Raw genomic sequence first — 18,292 nt, forward strand, 5'->3', positions numbered from 1 at the left:
CATGACCGTTAATTTTTGCATGTGAAACTACGTTTAACTTTTGCTCATTTTCAGGCAATAGCATGTACAGTACCCTTTTAAAGGTCATCACGCGTTTAAATTCTCCACTTCCTGAGAGTATCGGCACCATTGTGATTTTTGATACGATCGTACCGAACTTGCTCAATTGATTACACAAATCATCATTCCCAATGAAAGGCGAAGCGTTAGACACATTCACCTTAACCGCAGGTGTGTCTAATGGGGAAACAAGGAGAAACAGGTCAGGGTATATGACAAGGCCTTGCTCCACAACGGAGGTTACCATGTGCACCTCAGAAACAAACACAACGACCTTCTTGTTCATACGAGCGGCTACACGGATGTTATGTGAGCCAATGATTTTTACCGATTGCCAGTAGCACGTCCTCAATCGTTACCTCTCTCGGGGGATCGCACACGAGGCCATGCTTACGAGTAAGTGACTCGTACATGCTGTGATTCAAACGAACGTTTGCCATAGCTAAAAGTCATTTTAACAGAAGAAAAGAGTTTAAATCAACAAAAGAAACCTACCACAAGCAGCACTAGCAAGTGGAGGAAAAAAAAATAATAATAATAATATGGATGAGGTCCAAGAATCGTTAAAGGCAGCCAAAAAGCGTTGGCTAAAACGAGCAAACACATCAGATGGAACACAGGCCTCAAAACCGGGAGGTTCTGAAAAACACCCGAACACCACCTACCGTGTGTGCTCTCTTTCTCTCTCGCTCAATAGATAAGACAAAACAAGGAGAAAGGGGTAAAGAGAAACAAAAACTAAAACATTTGGACAATAAGAAGAGAGGAGAAGCAACACAGGCTCCACACATACCGCCAGAGACTGAGCAACAGCACTCTGCGATTGCACGTGCATGCCAAGCGAACAACAGCTGTGCAAAGTGGGAGGAGAGAGAGAGATAGATAGATAGAGACAGAGAGATGGAGATGGGGGTGCAGGGGAAAAGAGAGGGAGGGATGGGGTAGATGGGGAGAGAGATTGGGGGGAGGGGGAAAGGAAGAGAGAAAGACATTGGGGAGTGGGGGAATGGGGAATTTCCCGCTGCATCCATCCCATCCCATAAAACTCACCGACATTCTTTATAGTCTCATTGCAGGTCTCTCCTTTGCCAACAGCCAACCATATCCCCAAGGAAAGGATGAGGATGAGGTATCCATTCATGCCGAATAAACTATGACCCAAGATCAGAAAGTAGATCAGGAGTAGAACAACATTTTGCAATTTAAGAATATCAAAATAGCCTCATAAAATAGCAGGGTGTTTTTTTTGTATACATAGTTGAGGCTGGTGGAATAGCTAGTACTGGTACACTGAACAGATTAGGACACATCAGGACAAAAAGAAAAACAGAGAGGGGGGGGGGGGGACACCAACAGCGGAATCAAAGGCCAAGACAGAGGAATGCAGACAAACAGTGGGTGTGGGGAAGAATGGAGGGCAGGAGATGATGTATGGGGTGGACAAGATGGATACAGAAGTAAACTCTGAGGAGGGAAAGCTGGAAATTTTGAAGGAAGAGGGATCGGGGTGGGGTGGGGAGGGTTAACGTGGATAGAAAAGATCATGGTTTTGCATTTCAGATGATCTGAGATGGTGGTGCATCGCTGTATTGAAGACCTGGTGGGAAGAAAGAGATTGAAAATAATGTGGAAGTTCATTCCACAGGTGGGAAAAAAAGAGGAGCAAATGAAGAGGTGAGCATGATCCTGGATTTAGGCAGTTTCATGAGAAGGGTGTTGATGATGGACCATGTGGGCCCTAGAGAAACGTGGGGAGGGGGGAGGGACAAAACGTGGAAAGAGCAGAGGGTGCAAGACCAGAAAGGAAGCAGGATAAGACAGAGACCAACTACCTGTCTGTGATGGTGAAGTGATAGGCGCATAGACTCAGCTTTATCACGGGAGATTCAAATGATCTTGAAGGCCTTAGTTTCCATGACATCAAGCTGAGCAAGATGCAAGGCAGGGGAGCCAGTTCAAAGGGGAGAGCAGTACTCCATCAGGCTGTGGATGAAGGTCTTTTATGTGGATAGGAGTTCAGGTGTAACAAGGAAGGAGTTTGTATAACAGAGGATGCCCAGTTGGTAGCTAGCTTTGGAAGCAAACTTTGAAATGTGGTTTGCCCAAGAAAGATCAAGGCTGATAGTGAGACTCAGGAGTTTGATTGCCTAAACATCCTCAATGGGTTTGTAAGGAAAGTAGAGAGGAGGGTTTGCCAGACAGTCCTTTTGGAGAGAGATCGTGAGAGTGTGAGATTGATATGGCCCATGATCGTGATTGAAAACCATGATCTGGACCCAGAACATGGCCTTGGGGCACTCCAGCCTTGATAGGGAGAGATGAAAAGATTCCGTTGAGTGCCACATGTTGTCCAAAAGAGTAGAGGAAGTCAGTTATCCATGTGTGGAGTTGGCCTTGGATGCATTATGCAGAGAGTTTGGAGAGTGTGGCAGGATGTCAGGCTATCAAAAGCATGAGATATATCCAGAGACAGCCCTGATCTCATGTCATATCTGGCATTAACGGCCTCCATCCATTGTTAGGTGAGTAAAAGCAGCATGTCCAAGGAGTGGTGACCTGGCTTGAAACCAATTTGGTGATCCGAGATGAGGTTATTGGAGAAAAGAAAGAATTTCACAAAAACTGCGATGATGGATTCCATGACCTTGCTGATGATTGGAAGTAAGGTGATAGGACTCTAGTTAAGGGGATTGGTTTTTGCTTCTTTTTTATGTAATGCAGTGATGTTGGTTGGTTTACAAGCAGATGAAAGATGACCTTGCACAAATGGCATGGTGAAAATGGCAGAGAGAGGATGTCCAAGAGCAGCAGAGCAGGATTTTAGGACACATGAGCTGAAGCCATCTGGTCCAGTAACAGAGCCAGAGTCGAGGGTTAGACGAACCTTCTCCACCTTCCCAGATGCAAAAGACACTTTGAGTCCAGGATTGGTTTGGTTCGACAGGGAAGGATGGGCACCGAAAGTGAGGGTTGGGGACACAAAATTTGGAAGCAAACACAGAATTGAGGCATTCAGCCTTCTCACAAGTGGAGTCGGCTGTGGTGCCATTTGAAGAGAGGGAAGTGATGGAAGAGGAGCATTCAGCAGATTCAGACTTGACAAGGCACCACCAGGTTTTTGAGGAGGGAGACAAGTTTGCAAGAACATTCTTGAGGTTGGACAGATGTTTTCTGGCTCTCCTGAGAGTGTTCACACATTTGTTGGACTTTGTGGAACGCATTGAGATTGCCTTCAGTCGGATTTGTCTTCTAGGGAAAGAAGGCAAGTTGTTTCAGAGCAACTGCCTCACCACATGATTTAGTGTACCATCGGTGGGAAGAAGGGTAGAATAACTGAAGATGAGATGGGATGAATCTGTGCATGAAGGAGAGCACATTTCTGTGGAAGAATTCCCAAGCTGAGTTAACATCAAGGTCAGTACATATGGGAGACCAGTCCTGAAGAGAGATGGCTGCTTGCAGTCCCTGACAATCTGCTTCAGTGAAATTCCAGACTCGCCAGCGTTGAGGATTTTTGATGGATCTGCTGAAGTGAAATTGTTAGACTGTCAATATCGATATGAAACAGTTTCCTTACGAGCATCTGGTCCACACATTTCCAACATGGTATGTTTTTAAGCAAAGCAAAATGGTGAAGTCAGACAATGGAGCCAAAGAAAAAGGGAAATCAACCAAAAATAACATGCAAACAATAAGACAAAAGTAAAGATCCTAAAACTTTTCAAACTTATTAAGTACCTAAAGAATTTATAACCGGTACATTAAAAAAAAATAATAATAAAGGTAATCCCAAGGCAGATGTCTACGACTGGTATACGTGCAATACAAATTTATTTTACCATAAACGTGTTCCTCAACAATTATAATTAGTCATGGAAGGAATGTTGCAACTGATGAAAATTCCAAACAACATACATAACATGTGCATAGCAAAGCTCAAAATAGTTATATGCCTAAAGCACATACAAAGTAAAAGCTTTAGCGATTTGTAAAAGCAAACGTCCGATTTTAAAACAAGCTGAGATTATCATCTGGGTTGTTTTTAAGTTGGAGGGGGGTGGGGGGACAGAGGGGGTAAACCCTTTCAGTCCAGAACCTCTCCCAACTGAGGGTCCACATCAGTAAATCCCAAACCTCAGATGTGTCCATACAGTATGAAAATCCAGTGACAAAACCTCACTTTCAAACCTTGCTCGAGGGATTCATCTTTGTATATCATGAACCAGGGTGTCTATCTGTGCGTTCATCTGTCTGTCTCCCGTTTATAGGGGCCATTTCCCATGCTGGTGTTGAAAAGCTGAATATGCAGGCAAAGCTCAACACCATTCACTTTTGAAATGATGAGAGAATAGGCATGAATCATGTCGATGCCAAATTTTATTTCGCAAGCAGGATATTGTACACTCTTTTTCGACAAATTGAACCTCCGCCACCCGATGTTGCACCACCATTTTGTGGTGGGTGTTGTCAGTCGCGAAGAGCTTTGGCTCTGAGTGAAATGAAGAGTGCAACACAACGAACCAAAGTCCATGAAATACTTTGAATTGAAAGATTAAATCAAACTTTTCTTTCATTGGGGATGGGTACTTGTACTTGCGGACAATTATAATATTTGTAATCCTTATCGTACATCACCATACACATGCTACATTACATTACAAGTGAATAAATGCACATAAGCAGTCTCACAATTGCAAATATGATCTAGAAAAGTGTGCGCACGCGTGCGCACACACACTTATTAACAATGGCTGGTGCATTTGTCCAGCCAGTGGAGTGTCGTGGATTGAGGGGGAATTTTTTTTTAAGTCCAAATATTATGGGCATTTTGTGCACCTTCAACCTTTGTATCCTGTAAATTCCCCCTTCTTACCCCTCCACCCCTCAAAACCTCATATTTATACAACTTAATTCCCAAACTTGACCAATTCTCTGTCTCACCCCTTTCCTTTTCCCAGTGTTCACTCTGTCACATTACATGGAACTGACACCAAAAAGAGCCCTTCAACAACAGCTATACAATTTTACAACTTATCCCAATGGAAGAATGAAACGTACCTTACTCAGATAATGAAGCAACCACCAACGTGTGTGGCGACCCAGCATGTAAGGCTCAGTTTTAAAGCCCCACCCTCATTTCTCTTTCTCTCTCTTCCTCTTCCTCATGTACCATACTCTTTACAGAGCGTCAGTGCCACCAAAGCAGCTTCCTGTGAAAGGCTTATACTGGGTAGTTTGCCATTGCCTTCCCAACAGTCGTTCAGGGCGCCGGCGATAGCTCGTCTACTCTTTGTGAACGACACCGTGGGATCTTTAACATCCACAAACTAATGCCAGCAGATGGGATGCCCAGTTTAACATCCATCCAAGGGAGGGCACACACATTGATGGATCACCCTACCTGTGAAACACTGGGTCTGGATTCAAACCTAGGCTAGACAGCTGAAAGGTGATTGTGCGTACATTTAGGCCATCCTGCTAGCCCTTCTCCAACACACTCGCTTCATTTATAATTCCCACACTACCACACGTTTCACTTCACCTCAAAGGTGTAGTGCTGCCGGAGCACACAAGAGCACCACTCCAGCACCACAATCCCTCCTCCCTCTGTGGCAGAGCTTAGCACTGCAACAGTTACATATAAATACGTACAAGTAGCAATATACAGTATATATAAATATAAATAAATAAATATATGCATACATACATACCCACCCACATGGAAATCAATTAATCATTTTCAACCGAACATTTGTGAACATTATTTATTTATCCACTTTGATGCTATTATGTATTTTTTTCCATTTAGATTTTTCTTGTTCTTTTTTTTTTAATGTACCGTATTCATGAGTCACTCGCAAATGTCGGTTTCTGGAATCACATGTGAACGATTTAATCACAGATGGATTTAATCCACATCAAAATCACAGAATATATAAAACATCAAGCATTTTATTACTTTAGAAAAATTGCAGAAACAAGAAAAAAAAAAAACTATAAAAAAAACTAAAAACATATGGATGAAATGTCAAAAAACAACCAAACAAGGAAGGAATGACACCACAATCCTCTTGTGGATTACCATCCAATATCTTTTGACATTTTACTTTTGTTGTGGGGGTTGTGATGGATGAAAAAGAAGAATGAAGAAAAATAACAATGAAGAATGACACCACATTACGATGCCGCAATCCTCTTACGGATTACCATCACAACATCTTTGGACGCTGTTCCATTACAATGCCACAACAAATGTAAAATGCCAAAAGATATCGTGACGCTCAACCATAAGAGGATTGTGGTGTCCTATTATTGCATCGCAATATGGTGTCATTCCTACCTTGTTTGGTTGTTTTTTGAGATTTCATCCTGCTTTGTTTTTACATTTCTTTTAATGTTTTTTTTTTTCATTATATGTATATGTATATAGCTCTAGAAAAAAAATTAAGAGACCACTGCAAAATTATCAGTTTTTCTGGTTTTACTATTTATCGGTATGTGTTTGAGTAAAATGAACATTTTTGTTTTATTCTATAAACTACTGACAACATTTATCCCAAATTCCGAATAAAAATATTGTCATTTAGAGCATTTATTTGCAGAAAATGACAACTGGTCAAAATAACAACAAAGATTCAGTGTTTTCAGACCCCAAATAATACAAACAAAACAAGTTAATATTCATTTTAAAACAACACAATACTAATGTTTTAACTTTGGAAGAGTTCAGAAATCAATATTTTGTGGAATAACCCTGATTTTCAATCACAGCTTTCATGCGTCTTGGCATGTTCTCCACCAGTCTTTCACATTGCTGTTGGGTGACTTTATGCCACTCCTGGCGCAAAAATTCAAGCAGCTCGACTTTGTTTGATGGCTTGTGACCATCCATCTTCCTCTTGATCACATTCCAGAGGTTTTCAATGGGGTTCAGGTCTGGAGATTGGGCTGGCCATGACAGGATCTTGATCTGATGGTCCTCCATCCACACCTTGATTGACCTGGCTGTGTGGCATGGAGCATTGTCCTGCTGGAAAAACCAATCCTCAGAGTTGGGGAACATTGTCAGAACAGAAGGAAGCAAGTGTTCTTCCAGGACAACCTTGTACGTGGCTTGATTCTTGAGTCCTTCACAAAGACAAATCTGCCCGATTCCAGCCTTGCTGAAGCACCCCCAGATCATCACCGATCCTCCACCAAATTTCACACTGGGTGCGAGACACTGTGGCTTGTAGACCTCTCCAGGTCTCCGTCTAACCATTAGACGACTAAGTGTTGGGCAAAGCTGAAAATTGGACTCATCAGAGAAGATGACCTTACTTCAGTCCTCTACGGTCCAATCCTTATGGTCTTTTGCAAACCTCAGCCTGGCTCTTCTTTGCTTCTCATTGATGGAGGGTTTTTTTCTAGCTTTGCACGACTTCAGCCCTGCCCCAAGGAGTCTGTTTCGAACAGTCCTCGCCGTGCACTTCACCTCAGCTGCCGTTTGCCATTCTTTTTGTAGGTCACTTGATGTCATCCTACGGTTGTTGAGTGACATGCGAATGAGTTGGCAGTCATCCCAGTCAGTGGAAAGTCGTTTTCGCCCTCCGTCAGTCTGAAGCTTTATTGTCCCCAATGTCTGGTGCTTGACCTTGTTCTTATGAACCGCCGTCTTTGAAATTTTAAGGATGGAAGCAACGTGACGCTCACTGTATCCCTCTGCCAGTAAAGCCAGAATTGAACCATTCTTTTCCTCACTCAAAACTTTTCTTTTCAACTCTTTTGGCATGGTCAATAGTTAGTTTTTTTGATTCCAATTACTTTTGAGGTACGACGAGCACTGTTTTTGCCATCCAGCTGGTCCTATTGCAAGAGGATAGTGATGACCACAGCAGTGGTTTTTATACTTTTCCTTGTTAAATAAGATTCGGTTCAGGTGATCATGGAATCAGTAAATCACTGATTGGAATCAGATCATCGAAGTAGAATGAGGTGTGCCTGTGTTTACTCTACAGGGATAAACAGGACAATACAGGTTAGTGTAACACAGAATAGTACTGTACACAGATAAACAGTTCAATACAGGTTAGTGTAACACAGAATAGTACTGTACACAGATAAACAGTTCAATACAGGTTAGTGTAACAGAATAATATTGTACACAGATAAACATTACAATACAGGTTAGTGTACCACAGAATAATATTGTACACAGATAAACATCACAATACAGGTTAGGGTAACACAGAATAGTACTGTACACAGATAAACAGTACAATACAGGTTAATGTAACACAGAATAGTACTGTACACAGATAAACAGTACAATACAGGTTAATGTAACACAGAATAGTACTGTACACAGATAAACAGTACAATACAGGTTAATGTAACACAGAATAGTACTGTACACAGATAAACAGTACAATACAGGTTAGTGTAACACAGATAAACATTACAATACAGGTTAGTGTAACACAGAATAGTACTGTACACAGATAAACATTACAATACAGGTTAGTGTAACACAGATAAATATTACAATACAGGTTAGTGTAACACAGATAAACATTACAATACAGGTTAGTGTAACACAGATAAACATTACAATACAGGTTAGTGTAACACAGATAAACATTACAATACAGGTTAGTGTAACACAGAAAAACATTACAATACAGGTTAGTGTAACACAGAATAGTACTGTACACAGATAAACATTACAATACAGGTTAGTGTAACACAGATAAACAGTTCAATACAGGTTAGTGTAACACAGATAAACATTACAATACAGGTTAGTGTAACACAGATAAACAGTTCAATACAGGTTAGTGTAACACAGAATAGTACTGTACACAGATAAACATCACAATACATGTTAGTGTAACACAGAATAGTACTGTACACAGATAAACATCACAATACATGTTAGTGTAACACAGAATAGTACTGTACACAGATAAACATTACAATACATGTTAGTGTAACACAGATAAACAGTTCAATACAGGTTAGTGTAACACAGAATAGTACTGTACACAGATAAACATTACAAAACAGGTTAGTGTAACACAGAATAGTACTGTACACAGATAAACCTTACAATACAGGTTAGTGTAACACAGAATAGTACTGTACACAGATAAACATTACAATACAGGTTAGTGCAACACAGAATAGTACTGTACACAGATAAACATTACAATACAGGTTAGTGTAACACAGATAAACATCACAATACATGTTAGTGTAACACAGAATAGTACTGTACACAGATAAACATCACAATACATGTTAGTGTAACACAGAATAGTACTGTACACAGATAAACATTACAATACAGGTTAGTGTAACACAGATAAACATCAGAATACATGTTAGTGTAACACAGAATAGTACTGTACACAGATAAACATCACAATACATGTTAGTGTAACACAGAATAGTACTGTACACAGATAAACATTACAATACAGGTTAGTGTAACACAGAATAGTACTGTACACAGATAAACATCACAATACATGTTAGTGTAACACAGATAAACAGTTCAATACAGGTTAGTGTAACACAGATAAACATCACAATACATGTTAGTGTAACACAGATAAACAGTTCAATAGAGGTTAGTGTAACACAGAATAGTACTGTACACAGATAAACATCACAATACATGTTAGTGTAACACAGAATAGTACTGTACACAGATAAACATTACAATACAGGTTAGTGTAACACAGAATAGTACTGTACACAGATAAACATTACAATACATGTTAGTGTAACACAGAATAGTACTGTACACAGATAAACATTACAATACATGTTAGTGTAACACAGAATAGTACTGTACACAGATAAACATTACAATACAGGTTAGTGTAACACAGAATAGTACTGTACACAGATAAACATCACAATACATGTTAGTGTAACACAGATAAACAGTTCAATACAGGTTAGTGTAACACAGATAAACATCACAATACATGTTAGTGTAACACAGATAAACAGTTCAATAGAGGTTAGTGTAACACAGAATAGTACTGTACACAGATAAACATCACAATACATGTTAGTGTAACACAGATAAACAGTTCAATACAGGTTAGTGTAACACAGATAAACATCACAATACATGTTAGTGTAACACAGATAAACAGTTCAATAGAGGTTAGTGTAACACAGAATAGTACTGTACACAGATAAACATCACAATACATGTTAGTGTAACACAGAATAGTACTGTACACAGATAAACATTACAATACAGGTTAGTGTAACACAGAATAGTACTGTACACAGATAAACATTACAATACATGTTAGTGTAACACAGAATAGTACTGTACACAGATAAACATTACAATACATGTTAGTGTAACACAGAATAGTACTGTACACAGATAAACATTACAATACAGGTTAGTGTAACACAGAATAGTACTGTACACAGATAAACATTACAATACATGTTAGTGTAACACAGAATAGTACTGTACACAGATAAACATTACAATACATGTTAGTGTAACACAGAATAGTACTGTACACAGATAAACATTACAATACATGTTAGTGTAACACAGAATAGTACTGTACACAGATAAACATTACAATACAGGTTAGTGTAACACAGAATAGTACTGTACACAGATAAACATTACAATACAGGTTAGTGTAACACAGAATAGTACTGTACACAGATAAACATTACAATACAGGTTAGTGTAACACAGAATAGTACTGTGCACAGATAAACATTACAATACAGGTGAGTGTAACAGAATAGTACTGTACACAGATAAACATTACAATACAGGTGAGTGTAACACAGAATAGTACTGTACACAGATAAACATTACAATACAGGTGAGTGTAACACAGAATAGTACTGTACACAGATAAACATTACAATACAGGTTAGTGTGTATCGTAATACATAGTACAGTATCATGGAGGTGAGTGTGTATAGTAATACATAGTACAGTATCCTGGAGGTGAGTGTGTGTAGTAATACATAGTACAGTATCCTGGAGGTGAGTGTGTATAGTAATACATAGTACAGTATCATGGAGGTGAGTGTGTATAGTAATACATAGTACAGTATCATGGAGGTGAGTGTGTGTAGTAATACATAGTACAGTATCCTGGAGGGGAGTGTGTATAGTAATACATAGTACAGTATCATGGAGGTGAGTGTGTATAGTAATACATAGTACAGTATCATGGAGGTGAGTGTGTATAGTAATACATAGTACAGTATCATGGAGGTGAGTGTGTATAGTAATACATAGTACAGTATTATAGAGGTGAGTGTGTATAGTTATACATAGTACAGTATCATGGAGGTGAGTGTGTATAGTTATACATAGTACAGTATCATGGAGGTGATTGTGTATAGTAATACATAGTACAGTATCATGGAGGTGATTGTTTATAGTAATACATAGTACAGTATCATGGAGGTGAGTGTATAGTAATACATAGTACAGTATCATGGAGGTTTGTGCCAAAGTTCGACTCGGTGGGATATTCAGTTCTGAGAGACGAAGAAGCACAAACAATCTTCCCCCAATTAAAGATCTCAACGGAGGAACACGAAAACACAGACAAGAGGAGGAAGCACAAACCTGGACGTGAACGTAAAGGTAATTATATCCGGTAAAACCTCCATGTGAGATCAAGATGTAATTAATATGTGTTCTGTATTATATATATATATATATATATATATATATATATATATATATATATATATATATATATATATATATATATATATATATATATATATATATATATATATATATATATACACACACACATATGGAGTGATCGGTATAAAAGTGATAATCAAACCATAAACATTATGTACTGAACACGGGTTATAGTTCCACAGATATCGAACAAGGAAACGATAAAAACGAAGATCGAAGTTGAAGAAATGTTTAAAGAACACAAACTTACCCCGAACCCGACCGGAATTCGTGACGTCACCGTTTTATCATTCCTGTGAGGATCTGTTGATTTGTTCTTCCTTTGTTACATTGAAAAATAAATGACACTTCCGGGCAAATACCTTCACACTTTCTTCTTTAACGTCTCGCACAACGAACCAAGTTGGTCATTAATGGAGCGATATTGAAGATAAATGAAAACGATATAAAGGCAAACACAAACATTACCTGCCCACACCTTGATTTCAATTAAAATGTGGACTAAGATTGTTTTTGTTGTTGTTGTAAACACGATCGAGGCTCATTAAAGAGCTCGAGGAGAATGAAAGGAAACAAAATGTAAAGGGGAAACACCAATCGCAGAGAAGAAGTGGGAGCAAGATATCACTGAGGGGATGGAGGAGGGGGATACACTCTTAGGTTAGTGAGGGGAGGGGAGGTAACACCATGAGGTTAGTGAGGGGGGGGAGTTAATACCGTGAGGTTAGTGAGAGGGAGGTAACACCATGAGGTTAGTGAGGGGGGAGTTAACACCATGAGGTTAGTGAGAGGGGGAGGTAACACCATTAGGTCAGTGAGGTGGGGGAAGGGAAGGTGGCGTGAGGGGAGGAGGAAATGCGGAGTGAGGGGAGGGGGAATGCGGAGTGAGGGGTGGGGAAGGGAAGGTGACGTGAGGGGAAGGGAAGGTGGCGTAAGGGGAGGGGAAGGGAAGGAGGTGTGAAGGGTGGGGAAGGGAAGGTGGCGTGAGGCAAGGGGGGGGAAGCGTTGTAAGGGGAGGGGAAGGCAAGGTGGCGTGAAGGGTGGGGAAGGGAAGGTGGCGTGAAGGGTGGGGAAGGGAAGGTGGCGTGAAGGGTGGGGAAGGGAAGGTGGCATGAGGGGTGGGGAAGGGAAGGTGGCGTGAGGGGTGGGGAAGGGAAGGTGGCGTGAGGGGTGGGGAAGGGAAGGTGGCGTGAGGGGTGGGGAAGGGAAGGTGGCGTGAGGGGTGGGGAAGGGAAGGTGGTGTGAGGGGTGGGGGAGGGAAGGTGGCATGAGGGGTGGGGAAGGTGGAGTGAGGAGACGGGAAGGGAAGGTGGCGTGAGGGGTGGGGAAGGGAAAGTGGCGTGAGGGGAGGGGAAGTGAAGGTGATGTGAGGGGAGGGGAAGGGAAGGTGGTGTGAGGATAGGGAAGTCAAGCTGATGTGAGGGGAGGGGAAGAGAAGGTGACGTGAGGCGAGGGGGAAAGTGGTGTGAGGGGAGGGGAAGGGAAGGTGGTGTGAGGGGTGGGGAAGGGAAAGTGGCGTGAGGGGAGCTGGAAGGCGGTGTGAGGGGAGGGGAAGTGAAGGTGAGGGGAGCGGAAGTGAGGGAGAGGGGAAGGGCAGGTGGTGTGAGGGGAGGGGAAGTGAAGGTGAGGGGAAGTGAAGGTGAGGGGAAGTGAAGGTGAGGGGAAGTGAAGGGTAGGGAAGGATGATAAAACATGCTCAAACAGCAACATTGTCTTTTTAACCGCTGGGTTCTTTATAAAACTTGGTGGGAGCATTTAAAGCCCAGGATATCTGAACACAGCTGAAAAGTGCAAAAACAGGTTAGTAAAAGAAAAACAAGCGATATGTGTTTCACCCCGCAATCCTTCGGATCCGCCACAATTGGCGACGAGTTTAGTGCTTTGCCAAGTTGGCATTGCTCACGATGGCGTCCGTAGGGATTCTGGTGGAGTACCAGCCGGATGAGGACTGGGAAGACATTGCTGATCGATTGGGACAATACTTCATCGCTAACAAGATGGCGGCGGCAGAAGATGTTCACGGTGTGTGGCAAAACAACATATGTCCTGATGAAGGATCTGGTTACTCCCGATAAACTGAAGGACAAAACCTCCGATGAACTGGTCTAGATTGTGGCAAGACTCTACAAGCCGAAACCCGGGAAAATCGTGTCCCGGTACAAGTTCTACACTCATGGGAGGAAGGAAGGCCAGTCGGTGTCTGACTTTGTTGCTGACCTTTGCAGATTGGCTGAACATTGTGAATTCGGTGCCACATTGGATGATAAGTTGAGAGATGTGTTCGTTATTGGCATCAATAAGGAAACGATCCTCGGGAAATGGTTGGTTGTTCCCGATCTCGATTTGGCTGAAGCTTTGTCAATCGTAACTACCTGCATGACTATGCATGAGGGGCTGCATGTTATCAGCGGTAGAGAGCGAGACTCCCAGCCGAGTTCATGCAATGATGTGAACAAACTGAGCTCATCATCATCATCAGCTGTGAAGCCCAGCTATCCTCAATTTCACAGATGTGCTCAACACATCACCTCGTTTCATAATGCGAGCTCGTCTGTGCCACAGCAGAGCAGTGGATCGTCGGGTTCTCCAACAGGTAAACCGTGTTGGTGTTGTGGGGACAGGCACTTACCCCACCTGTGTCCTTTCAAACATTGCTCCTGTCATACCTGTGGGAAACTTGGCCATCTATGCAAGATGTGTCGCCAGACATCCCAAGACTGTACCAATCACCACATGATCGGTTTGGCCACGCCAGTGACCGGTGGTGAAGCAATACCTCCTGCTTCAAAGGAGCATGATTTGCTCAGTATGTTGGATAAAAGCAATCCCATTGTGGTGGATGTCAGGGTGAATGACATTGCCATGGAAATGGAGCTGGCGAGCCAGTCAATCATGAGTTCCGAAACTTTCAATAGGCTGTTTAGCCAGGAGACAACGAGGCCAGTACTCAGACCGGTGAACGCCAAGTTGCGAACTTACACCAATGAACTGATACCTGTGATTGGTAGTGCAGAGGTGAAGGTCACCTACAATGATGTGTCGCGGAAACTACCCTTGTGGATCATTCAGGGAAATGGGCCAACGTTGTTTGGGCGTAATTGGCTTGAATTCATCAAACTTGATTGGCCTGTGATCAAATTGATGGCTTGTGATGTTAATCACAATGCCATTCTTGACAAATACCCCCCCCCCCCCCATTGTTTGGAGGTTGTGTCGGCACCTTTAAAGGTGTTAAAGCCAAAATCTATGTGAATGAGAGTGCTCAGCCAATCTTTTGTAAAGCGAGGTCTGTACCTCACATGATGCTCCAAAGATTGAGGCAGAGCTCGACCGCCTGCAGATGGAAGGTGTTATCAGTCCAGTTGAGTTGTGATTGGGCATGTCCAATTGTTCCTGTATTAAAGTCAGATGGTAGTGTTCAGATTTGTGGTGATTACAAAACAACAATCAACAGGTATTCCAAACAGGACCATTATCCTCTGCCCAAGGCGGATGATTTGTTCGCTACACTTTCTGGTGGAAAGAAGTTTAGCTGCCTGGATTTGGAATCTGTTTATACTCAGATGTTGCTTGATGAGGACTCCAAGAAGTATACATGTTGTAACACCCACAAGGGGTTGTTTTTATATAACCGTTGTCCTTTCGGAATCAAATCAGCCGCTGCTATATTTCAACGCAATATGGATAATCTGCTGAAAGCAATTCCAAATGTAGTCGTGTTTCAATATGATGTGTTGATCACCGGCCGCAATGATGCTGAACATTTGCGTAACCTTGAGGCGGTTCTCAAACGTCTTGTTGAAGCCGGTGTTCAGGTGAAATGTGACAAATGTCGATTTATGTTACCCGAAGTGGAATTTCTCAGTCGTATTGTCAGTGCTGATGGCATGAGGCCCAGCACGTCCAAGATGGAAGCTATCAAGGATGCTCCGACTCCTGCGAACACGATTGAGCTCAAAACTTTCCTGGGTATGTTGAACTATTATGTAACTTTCTTCCGAATCTGAGCACCGTCCTTGAGCCTCTCCACAAACTCCTTCGTAAAGGTGTTGAATGGCGATAGTGTACGCAGTGTAGTAAGGCGTTTGGAGGCAAAACAGTTGCTGTGTTCATCTAAAGTATTGGTGGACTACGATACTGCTAAACCATTGGTTCTCAGCTGTGATGCCTCGTCTTATGGCATTGGCTGTGTGTTACAGCAACGTGCGAGTGTGTTTGACTGTCATGATGCTCCAATCACTTCCAAACAAATTGAACAATGGACAAATGTGGACCCGACCCTTTTCTTTGGTCAAACAATGTGTTATAAGTGGCATGTGGTCAACTGTACCCTATGGATTCCACGACAAATTGAGGTCATACCTTGCTTGTAGAAATGAGTTGTCTTGACATTCAGGTTGTCTGCTATGGGGCAGCAGGGTCATTGTACCGCCCAAAGGTCGAAACAAGGTGTGTGATGAACTACATAAATCACATCCAGGGATTGTAACCATGAAGTCAATTGCCAGGAGCCGTGTTTGGTGGCCGGGTATAGATGAAAACCTAGAGAGCTACGTTCACCATTGCTCCCTGTGCCAGGCCACCGCTTCACATGTGGTCCTGGCCTTCTAAACCATGGTCTCGAATTCACATCGATTAGGCTGGTCCATTCTTAGGGAAGATGTTTTTGGTTGTTATCAATGCCCATTCAAAGTGTATTGAATGTTTAGCCTTATCCTATACGAGCAAAATCACGGTTGAAAGTTTACATGCCATGTTTGTCAGATTGTATAGTTAGTGATAATGGCTCATGTTTCACCAGCGCTGTGTTTCAGGATTACTTGAAACAAAATGGTGTCAAGAACTATCGCAGTGCACCCTTGAAACCTGCTTCGAATGGTCAGGCCAAAAGAGCTGTCCAGGTGATCAAGAATGGTCCCAAAAAGGCAAATGACAGTTCTTCTCTGCAAACCAAGTTATCACGTTTGTTATTTACATATAGGACATGTCTGCACACAACCACTGGACGCACACCTGCAGAAATGATGTTTGGTCGAATGCTAAAGACACACCTTGACCCGATTCATCCAAATGATTCGTCCAGGGTTGCGGACCACCCGTTTAAACAGAAGTGGTACCATGACAGGATCTCAGTTCCACATGCCATCAATGTGTTCGATCCTGTTTTTGTGCCAAATCCTGGCCGTGGATCTAAATGGCTCACTGATCGGGTTATAAATCGAATTGGCAACTCTTTATTTGTTGTAGAACTGTCCAATGGACATACAGTACGTAAACATAATGACCAGCTCCACCTGAGGCATTGTGACCCCAATCCTCCAGACTATATTCAGCCCTTTGAGGGTTATTCCCTGGTGTCTGTTCCGATTGTGAGCCAAGTGCCTGAGCCAGATAGTGGTGTGGTGGAGCCTGCCGCTGTTCCACAAGAAGTCACCCATCTTGCGACGCTCTGCTCACATGCAAGGCACCGGAGCGGTTGAATTTCTGATTGTACCTTGATTGTTGTATAAGTGTTGTTAGGGGAATAATGTTGTGCAAAATTTCACTTGGGGGGAAATGTTTTATTTGGCAGCAAAAATGCTGCCGCCACATGGATGCACCGCACTGGAAATAAAACGTGGAGCTTCGACTGATATGTTGGCTGTCCTTTCACCCTGCAATCCTTCCGCTACGCCACACTTTACACAAATTATAAATTTACTCGGATATTACACAAAAAAAATTATAAATTACACAAATTTACTCGGAGCATCACCTGATGACTGCTCACTGTAGATGTTGTGGCAAAGGCCTAATCAAAATAAAAGTGCCCATACATGCATCAAAATGTAATCACCACCAATGTGACAGAGGATAGTTCCATTTGAGTGCAGCCATGAAAATCATGTCTGCACAAAATGTACACGCATCAGCCACACCACACTGCCACCGACCATACATGCACCAGCCACACCCCCTCCTCCTCCTCCTCTCGATCACACATGCACCAGTACCCTCTCCCCCTCCTTCCAACTGCACAAACGATCCAACCAACCCCCCACCTAACACATGTTCGTCACACCCCCCCCCTCTTCCCGAACACACCAACCTCCCCCTCTTCCGACCCCAAACACACACACATTACAAATGTCGCCACGAGACCCAGCCAGTTGCTTTGTGAAAGACTTGGCTCAAGGACTTTCCTCAGCCTACCTACAAGGTCAGCACAATTTGGGTTGTTAAAAGTAGTGGTGTACCTCTGAAACTATTTGCTTGAGCTTTGTTCAACATTAAATTGATCTTTGAGTGGTTCATCGAAAAATGGGCATGAATGAAGGACGTGACACAAGGAACTTTGGCACAAGAGGCCGCCATTCATTCCATCATGGTTGCACCAACCAGTATAATCCCCATACCCCTCCATCTCCAATGCATCCCAGTATCTATCTAAATCCCATTTAAAAAACTTATCCATCCCCTCTGCTGCCACTACCTTTCTTGGAAGACCATTCCATGCATTGCCACCTGCAAGACTTTCCACCTGAAAAA

The 18,292-nt window shown here is 42.3% G+C and overlaps 1 protein-coding gene across 5 annotated transcripts in view; it reads right to left on the minus strand.

Moving 5' to 3' along the window:
* LOC147015423 (interleukin-10 receptor subunit beta-like) overlaps nucleotides 1-12,172 on the minus strand; it is a 67,696-nt gene extending 55,524 nt beyond the window's left edge. For 2 of the 5 annotated variants that reach the window (XM_085850160.1, XM_085850155.1), the window contains exons 1-2: nucleotides 11,678-11,743; nucleotides 1,111-1,211 (exon numbers count right to left, since the gene is read on the minus strand). In XM_085850160.1, coding sequence (XP_085706286.1) covers nucleotides 1,111-1,211; nucleotides 11,678-11,721 — 145 coding nt within the window. In that variant the 5' untranslated portion in view covers nucleotides 11,722-11,743. Of the gene's footprint in view, nucleotides 1-1,110; nucleotides 1,212-5,118; nucleotides 5,491-11,677; nucleotides 11,744-12,014 lie in introns of those variants that run through there. The other 3 variants (XM_085850156.1, XM_085850158.1, XM_085850157.1) reach the window with 3 other exon arrangements.
* Nucleotides 12,173-18,292: the final 6,120 nt, after the last annotated feature.

The sequence above is a fragment of the Eptatretus burgeri genome, chromosome 12, assembly GCF_056783735.1.
Source record: "Eptatretus burgeri isolate ZD-2024b chromosome 12, Ebu_testis_v1, whole genome shotgun sequence".
Lineage (NCBI taxonomy): Eukaryota > Metazoa > Chordata > Myxini > Myxiniformes > Myxinidae > Eptatretus > Eptatretus burgeri.